The following is a 12,022-nucleotide window of genomic DNA, read 5'->3' as shown; positions in this document are numbered from 1 at the left end:
GCTACAGGGAGACCTTGTCTCAAAAAGACCAAAAAAATTTTTTTTTGATTTTCTCCTGGGCTAGCAATGTGTGCAATTAGCCTCTCATGATGCTGGATGCAGTGAGTCTGAGCTCCCAGTCAGGTTAGCAACCACGAGAGTGAACAGGTCATGCCATATGAAGCACTGTATGGCTAAGCTGGGATTTTCAGTGGGCTAGTGACATTTGATTTTATTCCCCTTCTCAACGGGTTGGCTGGGATGCAAGCTCATTGTAAATTGAGGGGTATAATAGAGATGAAATGAACCTGGAGGGAAATGACATACTAAATTCAAACACTTAACAAGGGCAGAACCAAGACTTTAAGCCTGGTACACTGATGTCTAACCAGTCTCTGTGGCTGATGAAACCAAGGTGATCCTCACTAAGCTCTAACTAACCAGATAGCACCACAGTAACTGGTGTAGGAGCTCTATTTATCCCAACTCTGTGAGGGAAGGTTTGCAGGTAGATGTTGAGTTGCTTGGCCAAGGTCACCCAGGTGTTAGCTGGGAGCAGAACTTAAATGAAAAGCCTGCCTCAGATCAGCATCATCAACCACTGGCCTTCCTTGCTCGGTTCTTGGGTTTGTAGGACGGGGCATATCTGCTTTCCCTTTCTCTGTCCCACTCACTAGACAATGACTCTGCCAGGCTAGGACCTTCCTTTTCCTTTGATGACAAAATGATTGTCCGCACACATGATGTTTGGACAGCTGACTCTAGTGTTACAAACAGGAAAAAGTTTATTGCACCACATGGGAAGCAACACAAGGTCAATGGCTTTTGCAGCACACAGAGCCGTGTTCTTAGGAATGTTCAATAGACTGCTGTTCACTCTTTGCCTAGAACCTGGGACTTTGGCTTCTGAGAACTTTTCCCCTCATAGGATCTCATATAGGGAGAAGTGTGCTTGGGGCAAGGATGGCTGGGTTCTAGCCTTTGGCTGACTTTGCTTTGGTGGATGGGAAGCACTCTAGGTCCTCGCATTGCAAAGAGATTGTGTGATAGCAGATACCAGGAGGGCTGATGCTGCAGATATAGTTGTTAGAGATGATTCTTAGAATTTGTGCTTTGAGAGAAAGCAGGAAGCGAGGTAGGTAGAGAATGCCCAGACATTAGTGTAAAATCTCTTAACGTCTGGAATTAGGGAGAAGACATTGGAGAAAAGGGGGATCTGTGGATGTGGTAGATTAGGGGTGCTGAGGGCTCATACCCCTCCACATGAGAAGAACATTTCTAGGCACAGACCTCAGGAGACTCGTGTTGTTGTTACTGCTTGTCACTTGGAATCCTCACTCGTAGAACCGATCTGCCAGGTAGTAGGAAGACAGAGCCTTGAGTCAAGGTCCATGTGGGCAGGAATCTCTCTCTCTGTCTCTCTCTCCCTCCCTCCCTCCCTCCTGTGCTTCTAGCTAGCTACTACCCATCCAATGCTGCCATTTGTATCATTAAAGGCAGTCATTTAAAAAGTGGTTCTACTGATAATTAAAGAAAGGTAAACAACATTAGGTATAATAGCTTGGTTAACTAACAATTATTTTCAAGTGTGCTCTCCAGAGGGGACAGAGGGGGTCAACAGCTCTGTTTGTTCACTCTGGCATCTACTCTGCCTTGAGGCAGTGATTGAGATATGGTCTAGTCTCGCCTTGAAGAACTTGGACTGAACAACTGATGCTGTACACTTACATCTTTGTTGTTTTAGCAAAAGCTTTAGTGTACCACTTTTTTGCTTTTTAATTTATATAGTAGGTTGTCCACTGTCACACTAACCAGGAAACCTCATGGAAAGCCTCAGAAATGACTGGAACTCAAAGGTAAACCCCCCAAACCATAGCAAAAGCAATAACAACACTGTGGTCAGGCTGGAAAGTCAACCACGTTCTTTGTCATTCAGGAGCTGGGGTTTTCTTCCATCTCCTCAAGAGCTTTTGTCACTGTTTATTTTCCTTTGGCGACCAGAGCATCATTTTCTTTCTTCTTCCACAAGAAGGGACAGCCACAGGGCATGATAGTACAGCTTAGATAATGTTAGTAAATAAAAGTTTTTTAAAATATTAAGCAATATTCTCCAAGCCAGCAAGTCCCAGTTTGGGAAAAAATTAGGGCCTTTTGGAAGCTGCTTTAACTCTTTGGGGTCTCAATGGTACCATTCAGTCAATGATTGGCTCTGTGCATCTAATGACACCCTGGTGGCCTGAAAGAGTTAAAGCAGCCTCCAGAAGTGCCCGTCCTGGTCCCCAGGAAGGAGCTGAGCCTAGGGAGCTCTGGCTCCAAGTACAATTACTGCTCAAGTCACAGTGGCCCAATTTACTTTATTGTCCAGAGCCTCCTGGCGTCCCAGTGCTCCCGAGACAATATACATGCTCTGGAGTCAATGGTCTGCAAATTGGTCTTTGAAGAGTTTGCCAGCGTTGAGAGGAGGTGCAGAGTTTGTTTGAAAGTTTGCAAAACAGAGTTCATGATCCTGAGGACTAAAAGCATTCTACCCCAGAAATCCCAAACTCAGAGGGCTGCTTTTCTGTGCAGGGATTAACGTGTCTGAATGACTGCTGGTTCCCAGGTGGTGGCTGTTATTTTCATGAATCTGAAAAATGCTACTTGATTGAACTCCTGGAGTGTGTGGTAATTCAAGACCTCTTCCTCCTCTTTCTTTTTGTTGAGACAGGGTCTCACTAGGTAGCTCAGGCTGCACTGCTAGCACTACAAGTATGTGTCACTATGCCTGGCCAGAACAATTGGACTCTTGAGGCAACCTCCTGATTCTTTGAACTTAATTTCCTACTCAGTCAGTGTTCTAGTTTCATTTTGGTTGCTATGATTAAAATACCCTGACCAAAAGTATAGAGGAGGAAAGGGTCTATTTGTCTGACAGTTCCAGGGTACAGTCTGTCACTGAGGGGGCTTCAAGGCAGGAACTCAGGCAGCTAGTCATATCACATTCATATTCAAGAACAGTGAAAAAGGAATTAACCCAGGCTGCCTGCTTGCTCTCATCCAGCTTTCTTCTGTCTTACTTAGTTCAGGACTTCTGGCCTAGGGAACGGTGCCTCCCACAATGGGTGGAGTATTCCTACTTCATTTAACAAACATGGCAATACCCCATAGACATGCCCACAGGCCAAGCTGATCTAGACCATTTCTTATTCAGGTTCTTTTTTTAGGTGATTCTAGGTTGTGACAAATTGACATTTGAAATTAACTATCACACTCAGGTTTTGCAAAGTGTGCCCCAAAATAGTGCCAACCTCAAAGGCTGTTATGATGATTAGTGGGAATTGGTGTGCAAGTGCATGTCCCAGCATTTGGCACAAGACCAACACGCTATGTATTTGGCCATTGTTACCGTGCATTGAGGGTGTTATAATCATTTTCTTCACTTGTCAAGTATTTGTTTATGACTTTCTGTGTCAGGGCTGAAGAAATGCTCAGTAGTTAAGAGCACTGACTGCTCTTGCAGAGGACTTGGGTTAGATATCCAGCACCCACATGATGACTAACAACCATCAGTAACTCCAATTCCAGGGAATCCAATGCCCTATTTTGACCACCACAGGCATTGCTTACATGTGGTGCACAAACATATATGCAGGCAAAACACTCATACACATAAAATTTAAATAAATCTATGTCCAACAATCATCAAGCAGTTTTATTATTTTAGCAAAATTGTAATGCACTTGAGTTTTCTTTCTTCATTTACAATCCTGTCGGTTAGATCTCCATTTAAAGGCTAGAGAATAAAAATACTCCTCCCCCAATACAGACCCCATACAAAGCTTAGCTCAAAATATAACATATGACTCACCACCTAGTAAATAATAAATAACTAAAAGCCCCATGGACATACCCTAGAGACCATTCTTGCCAAGATAAACCATATACTGAATGTGGGATGCACACATCATTTCCTGTGTGGTTGCTTTCTTCTATCAGCTATGTACCCCCTTCAATCCTACACAGTACAGAGTACAGTCTCACAGCAAAGTTTTGTAGACTCAACTCAGATGAACTCTACAATTTGTACTTTTTACTCAACATTTCATTTGTCATGTGTATTCACCCTGGCATGTTTAGTTTTATATTCCCAGTGAGGAACAGTGTCCTCCTTTAAAGCATTTCACAACAATTCATCCATCGTCCTATTGAGCTAACATAAGCTTTTACTCTAAATTTTCACGATCACGGAAGCATTTCCTGTCCAGCTCCAACGTTTCTCCAGGGAGTATACCTAGGAGTGGAGTTGGAGCTGTAGGGCATGGGCCTCTTCCATTTTATTGGACTGGGTTAAATTCTTCTTCAAAGGGTTTCTTCCAAACTCCACACCATGGCCAGGTGTGGAGGTGCACTCCTTTAATGCCAACAGTCAGGAGGCAGAGAGGCAGAGGCAGGTGGAGCTCTGAGTTTGAGTCAGCCTGGTCTACATAGTGAGTTTCAGGCCAGCTAGGGCTACATAGTGAGATCCTGTCCCAACCTCCCCTCCCCCAAACCCCTCACCATCAGTGGAGCATGAGGATCTGTCTACACTATCAGAATTTCTTTTATCTGAAAGTATAAAAGATCTAAGAGATCATATAATGGTTGTAGCTTGTATTTTTCTGGCCCTTAGTTATTATTTATTTTAACATTTATAAATTACCTGTTACTTCTTTTGTCTGTTTTATTTTTAAAATTGGGTTTCTTTTCTCATCAATTTTTAGGAGTCTGGACACTAATCCTTTGTTACTTAGATGCATTGCAAATATTTTCTCCCAATGTAGAGCCCACCTCATCACATCCTTTATGTGTCTTTAAAGAGAAGACTTATAAGTCATTTATTTATTATTTATTATTTTTAAATTTTATGTGTATGAGTGTATTGCCTGCATGTATGTAAGTGCACCTGTGTCGTTCAATGCCTGCAGAGGTCAGAAGAGGGTGTTAAATTCCCCTGAAACTCGAATCACAGACAGTTGTTAGCTGCCATTATGGTGCTGGGAACTGAACCCAGGTTCTCTGCAAGAGAAGCCAGTGCTCTTAACTGCTGGGCCATCTCTCCAGCCCCTGATTTATTTATTTTTATTTTATGTGTATGAGTGTATTGCCTGCATGCATATAAATTCACTATGTGCATGCAATGCCTATGGAGGCCAGAAGAGGGTGTCAGATCCCTAGAACTGGAGTTACATAAGGTTGTGAGCTGCCATATGGGTGCTGGGAACTGAACCCGGGTTCTTTGCAAGAGCAGCCAATGCTCTTAACTACTTCCCAAGTCTAGAATCAAAAACAAAAACAGAAAGAACAGATTCAGAAATTTGATTTGTATGAATTTCTGATTTCTATACAACCAAACCAAAAAATATCAAATGAAAACAAAAACAAATGACAAACCTGAAATAATTTTAGCTGTATTATAGACCAAAAGATAGCATGCAGAGCGTTCTTTTGAATAAACAAGGAGCAAAATTTCCAGCAGTGCAGTAGTCTAAGGATAAAAACATGTAAGAAGTGGGAAAAGTTTTTCTTCACTCCACAATCCAAAGACTTGAGACAAATGGCATTTCTCTATTAGGTGAAAATAAAGAGGATGCTCAAGTGGGAGTAGAGAAATCAGCCTGCTCATATGGAGTCTGTGGTTGTACTATGGTAACTGTATTAGCTACTTTTCTGTTGCTGTGATAAAATACCATGACCAACTTATAGAAGAAAGAGTTTATTTTGGTTAATGTTTCCAGAGGGGTAGAGAGTTCATCATGACAGGGAAGGCAAGGCAGCAGGCAGATATAGTAGCAGGACCAGGAAGCCAAGAGATCACATCTCAACTGCACACAGGAAGCAGAGAGTGCAAACAGGAAGTGGAGTGAGGCCGTGAACCTTTAAAGCCCACTCTGTGTAATGCACTTTCTCCAGCAAGGCTGCACCTCCTAAAGTTTCCATAACCTCCCCAAGCAGCGCCACCAACTGGGGACTGAGTGTTCAAATCCACAAGCTTACCAGAGACATTTTGTTCAGACCACCACAGTAATCCCTCTCTGGAGAATGAGTTAATAATGTACAGAGCACGGAAGCAAAGCCATGCTTTACCTCACTCTTTTTAGAACTTACCTGAAGGAAATAAATGAATGGCTAAAACCAAAATATGTAAGATTTGAAAATTGTATGCTGTGGTTTAGACATGGTTTGAGTTGACCCTAAGGGTTTTCCTGCTGGAAGCTTGGGCCCAGTGGTTGAAGCTTTGAGAGGTAGGGCCTAGAGAGAGGTAAGTAGGGAGCATAACCCTTGGTAGTGATTAATGCTGGTCTCTGAGAACAATTTCTCACAAGAGCAAGTTGTTAGAAAACGAAGCCCTCATGTGCTTGGTCCCTTTTGCATGTGGTTGTACCCATTTCTACTTCTCTATCTGTTGTGTCATAGTCAGAGGTCAAACAGATGAGAGACCACCTGATCTTGGACTTCCAACCTCAAAATTATGGGCTGACAAAACCTTTTTGCTATGGAAAACTTCAGGCATTTTGTTACAGTAGCAGACCATGTCACTGCGTAGGAAGAGAGTCACTGAGACAAAGCAATTGACTGGGTAAGGAATGGTAAAGACCTTGAGAACCATTTGTGAGATGCGAACAAAATGTCTTGTCACCCCAGATAGGGTGCCAGTGACAGAAACAAAAAGGAAAGTTTCCATTCTAACTTGGTGAAGCAATAAGTGTAATTAGGGTTACTTTGAGGGATATGGGTGAAGGGTTCCTTACAGGAGGATGGGCTACACCAGTGATGGGAAAAAGTCTCTTTCCCCAACAACAGTTAGCTGTGTATATATCCTTGGGGAGGGTTGTGGCCTCATGAGCCCCTTTCCCTTCCAGTAATGGAAAGCTACTGGGCCCAGTCTAGTACAAGTCTCCTTTAGGTACACACAGCCATTGATAGTTCAAGAGGGCAGTGGGCATGTTAATGCATGGAGGACAGTTGTTCCACAGCACCATTCCTGGGATTTCTACTGTGCAGAACTATTCCCTGATACAGGGTACAGGTCTTAGGGTAGGTGATGTATATTGGGTCCAATGTGTCTTATGATTTAGGAGCACGTGTCAGGAGAGAGCCAGGAGTAATGGGAACTTAGGAAGAGGTTGAGGCATTTAGAGGCCTTGGTGTGTGGGTCTTGGGTAAAGCTGTGAGGTGAGTGGGTTAGTTACTTTTCTTGTTGCTGCGACAAAGAATCTGACCAAAGCAACTTGAGGAAGGAAGGCTTTGTTCTGGCTCTCAGTTTGCGGGTACAGTTCACTGTGGAAAGTCGCGGTGGTGGGAGTGTGACATAGCTGTTCACATTACATTTCCATTCAGGAAGTAGAGATGAATGCTGGTGCTCAGCTCCCCTTCTCCTTTTCTGTCAGCCCAGCTCCCCAGCCCAGGGAGCGGTGCTGCTCGCATTTGTGTGACTCTTCCCAGCTCAGTCAAGCTAATTAGAAAATCCCTCACAGACATGTCCAGAGGTGAGTTTCTGTGATGATTCTAAATACTGCCGAGTTGACAACCAAGATTAGCCATCACAGTGGGGGATGAGCAGGAAATCTTCTGGATGCTCTTGGGACAGGGAAGGGAGCCGTTGGCAGGCTGGAGGCAGGCCAGGTGACTTACATACCTTGCTAGTAGCACTTGCCCCTCTGACTAAATTCTGTTTGTTGCCTGTCAGGCTTGGGAACACTCCGTGGGCATCATCTGCTTTCACAGTCTCCAAAGACTGGCAGAAGATGTGTCTGACCAGCTTGCTCAAGAAATACAGCAGGCTCTTGCTGGAAAGCCCGCAGGTAAGAGGAGAGGTTCCGGAGCACAGGATGGAAAGCAGAGTCATCTATAGACCCATCGTCCTCCCAAACCCCTCTTGCACACACAGACACACACAATCACACACCACATACACACAGAGCCATGCTAGACACATTACACATGCACACACACACACACACACACACACACACACACACACACACACGGGCCCTGGATCTCAGGGAGGCTGTACTAGGGTCAGAGGAGTACCCATGTATTTAATGGAGCTCTGGGTCTGGTACAGGCAGAGAGGCCAGAGCATGCATCTTTGTGAGGTCTCCTGACTCATTCTTCCAGTCAAGTGAGCTGGCCCTTGGAGGCTTGGTGCAGTGTTGGGGTGTCTATGGGTGAGGGACAGGAGGGAATTCCAGGTGGAAGGAAGTTTGAACATGGCATGAATTGCAGGGCCTCCAGCAGTGTAAGGGGCTGGGTCATGCAAGAAGTGGGATGAAAAGTCTGGATTGTGGGGGTCTGGTCGCTTGTTTCCATTCATTTGGCAGTAGGGAGACATTGATACTGTTACACACTGATGATGAATTAAACAAGGAGGTTGAGCTGACAGAGTAACATTTGGGACAGACTCTTATGGCCTTGGGGTGTGTGGGCAGGACATCTGAGACCTCCAGCAGTGCTCAGGCACATCTTTGGGGATGTGGAGGCCCTGGATGGAGGGAAGCTGGGTGGGCAGGTTACTCTACCAACCAGCTATTGACACTTCCTTCCAGAGCAAGCCCGGGCCGCAGCTGGGAAGTTGCTGCGGTGGAAGGGGGACGTGGATCAGGAGAGCTTCTTGCTCCTGAAGTCAGTGTATGTGCTCACGGGGACAGACTCGGTGAGTTCCAGGCCTCCTGGCCTCTTCCAAGGTGCCCCTAGTTGCCCCTTATCTCTGGGCAGAGAGAAGTCAAATCCAGCTTAGGGTGGTGTATATCCCTTTCTGTGAATTGGCTGTCTCTCCTCCCTTCTACCTCTCTGATGTCACATATGAACTTCAGGGCCTGGTGTTCAGGCCTGGGCCTTGCCTTCTCAGCTGACAAGTGTGTTACCCTTGGCAAATGACTCTGCCACTTGGCTTTGGTTCTGATTTTAGAAATGGAGATAGCCATTTCTTTTTCTAGGGTTAGTGTGGGGATGTTAATGGCTGATGTTCCTCAACCATTTCCTACAGGTGGGGAACAGGCTGGGTGTGTCCCATGCCTGGTGCTAATTAATGCTTCTAGGAACCCTGAGTAGGATTGTGGAGTGCACTGGAGGCTTTTCTGTGTGAAACTCTAGTCCATCTCCCTCCAGAGCCCCTGCCCTGGGTTCCATGTTGCTTCCTGATTGGTCCAACTGGAATGAGGTTCACCTATAGGCCCTTGTCCTGAGTGTGCCATGCCCCATGCTGGCAGTGGCTGTGTCCTCCTGTCCTGGAGCTGGGAGCCTCAGGCTTCCTTCTGAGTGGTTGCTGGGTGAATGGTTGGTCTTCTCTCAGGAAGAGGTTACTCCTGGCAGCTGTGATTATCAGCAGAGATGGCCAGAGGCCTATGCAAGATGAACTAAGAGACTCACACCAGTAGTGGGAGTGGGTATGGAGGTAGTGGAGCAGGGACCCTCAGCACAAGGGGCAGCACAGGTACCAGGTAGATATTTGGATATTTATTTGGTACTGGTGGTACTGGGGTGCACAGCATGCCATGGTTGTGTGGGACAGGTTCATAGGCTGATCTCAGATGCAGGGAAGATCCCTGACTTTTATTTAACTGCCTGGGCCACCACAGGACCCTGAAGCCCAGAGGTTGGGCCTGTCTCCTCCTTAAGAGAGCTTGTTTGCAGTTTCAGTAGGACAAACCCACCTACAGGCCTTACGTCCACATAAGTAGACAGCCCTGAATGAGTGTGGGACATTAAGAGCTGCTGTCAGTGAAGCCTGTGCAAGTTGAGGAGGACAGGGACAGCTGCCCTCAGGGGTCATGGATATCCAAGGGTCCAATAAAGAGGAGGGCATTACCCTGCAGTGAAGCAGTCACCACAGGTAGGTCCTGGAATTGCTTGCACTTCTCATTTGAAGATGTGGAAGGCCAAGAGTAGAAGTGGCTTTCCCACAACTCCACAGATGTGGGGCCCCCCTCAGGTCTGCGTGTCTCTGCTGTGGGTCACCTGTGTGCTTCCCTTGTAGGAGACGCTGGGCAGAGTGGCCGAGTCGGGGCTTCCGGCCCTGCTCCTCCAGTGCCTGTACCTCTTCTTTGCCTTTCCTGTGGAAAAGGATGAGGATGAGTTTTTAGAGAGTGATGTTCAAGGTCAGAGGATGTTTGTACAGGTGAGTGGCTTGGGCCCTGACTTTCCCATGCCCTCTTCTTGCTTTTGGGAGCTGCTCCTAGGAGGCAACTCCTGTTTCTCTTAGCCTTAAGTTTTTAAAAAAACATTTTATTATTATTTTTACTTTATGTGCATGAGTGTATTGCCTGCATGCATGTAAGTGCACCCATGTCGTGCAGTGCCCACGGAGGTCAGAAGAAGGTGTTGGATCCCCTGGAACTGGAGAGATGGACAGTTGTTAGCTGACATGTGGGTACCAGGAATCAAACCTGTATCCTCTGCAAGAGCAGTCAGTGCTCTTAACTGCTCAACCATCTCTCCAGCCCCCTTAGTTTTAAAGTTCCTCTGTCCTCCCTGGAGCCTGGCTCTTACTCTGCCTCAACTCCGCAATGTCTGAGGAGCTGGGGATTGATTTTCTCTCTTGCTATCTTCCTCAGAGCATCTATGTATTAACACTCCCTCCCCTGTGCTCTCACAGAAGATGGGCTCCTCCACCAACTTGACTCCCCTCACTGCCTCAGCCCCTCCTCCCATTTGAGCTCTAGGTTCTGCCTCCCACTCTGGCATTTGGAAGTGCCTTTCTTTGATCCTTTCTCCCTTGACAACAAACATGCTCAGTAGCAAACAACTAAGTATAGTCACATGCCACTTGATATGTCTCAGGTTCTTATAAGTGAATCACTAGATAATGTTATCATTGTGTGAATGACACAGAGTATAGTTACATAAGCCTAGACAGGGCAGGTCAGTTACCTGGTGTAAACTCTTGATGCAATAAAGAGGTATACTATTTCACAGTAAGCTGTTCTTTGCAAGCAGCAAGAGTATGTTCTAAAATAATGATAAACACAGCATAGAGCATATTAATACATATATGGTTATTATCATTATCAAGCATCTTGTACTGTATAAAATTGTATATGATTTAGTTTCTTACAATTGGCACTGTTCACACCACAGATCCATGAGTGATGTTTGCATTGGGGCATTCCTGTGGTTGCTACGATGTCATTTGATAATAGGAATTCCCCAACCTTATTATAATCTTGCAGGATCAGTGTCATATATGTGATTGGCCCATTGTGGACTGAAATGTCCTTATGCCATGTATGTACTTGCTATGCACCCACCCTGTATGTGGGTCTCCCATAGGATATTCCATGCGTCCTTCTGCCATCCTAGAATGTCTAGTATGTCACCCCAACTGTGTGAAAACAAGGTGATTGTGCATAGAGTCAAGGGTTAGAGGGGCGATGGATAGAGCTAGGGCTGGAATCTGGCTTGAGTTTATCCAGTGTATTATCAAGACCCAGCTCCAAAGATGCTCAACCTTTGCTCTAATACCATGCTAGCAGACACTGATACATTCATTCTGATGGAACGGGCTCATGGTGTTTGTCAAGCTTGAAGGCGGTCCCATTGGGCCATGAGTCCAGGGAAGAACTGAACTTGTTAAAAAAAGAGGAGACAGGACTGATCCTCACAGAGCTCTGTGAGCTGTGCAGGGCTTTTGGATTTTGTTCTGAGTGAATGGAACAGTATCAGAAGTCCCTCCAGGAGATGGATTGGAGGATGCAAAGGATCTCACTAAGGTCACAATTCTCACAATCTTATGGGGCAGCAGGACTTGAGCATCAGTCAGAAATCCTGGGACACTTTTCATCCTAGCCAGCTCAAGGTCCTGTTAGCTCATACTTTCGGGTGTGTCCAGCCTGTAGCCCGTGTGGCCACATGTAGCCAAGGATAGCATGACTGCAACCCAACATAAAATCATAATTTAGGTTGGCATGTTGGCTCAGTGGGTCAAAGTGCTTACAGTTATGCCCGATGACATGACTTTGAAGGTGGAAGGAGAGAGAACTGACTCATGTAAGCTGTCCTCTGTTCTCCATACTGGAGTGCACACAGA

At 45.7% G+C, this 12,022-nt stretch overlaps 1 protein-coding gene across 3 annotated transcripts in view; it reads left to right on the top strand.

Moving 5' to 3' along the window:
• Positions 1-12,022, top strand: part of Wdfy4 (WDFY family member 4) — a 274,936-nt gene that overhangs the window by 25,200 nt on the left and 237,714 nt on the right. For all 3 annotated transcript variants that reach the window (XM_029564047.1, XM_029564048.1, XM_029564046.1), the window contains exons 4-6: positions 7,685-7,799; positions 8,544-8,650; positions 9,974-10,114. In XM_029564047.1, the coding sequence (XP_029419907.1) occupies positions 7,685-7,799; positions 8,544-8,650; positions 9,974-10,114 (363 nt within the window). The remainder of the gene's footprint in view (positions 1-7,684; positions 7,800-8,543; positions 8,651-9,973; positions 10,115-12,022) is intronic.

The sequence above is a fragment of the Nannospalax galili genome, unplaced genomic scaffold (genome assembly GCF_000622305.1).
Source record: "Nannospalax galili isolate Female #2095 unplaced genomic scaffold, S.galili_v1.0 scaffold996, whole genome shotgun sequence".
Classification (NCBI taxonomy): Eukaryota; Metazoa; Chordata; class Mammalia; order Rodentia; family Spalacidae; genus Nannospalax; species Nannospalax galili.
The sequence above is the reverse complement of the archived record's forward strand: the minus strand, read 5'-3'. Positions and strand labels throughout refer to the sequence as shown.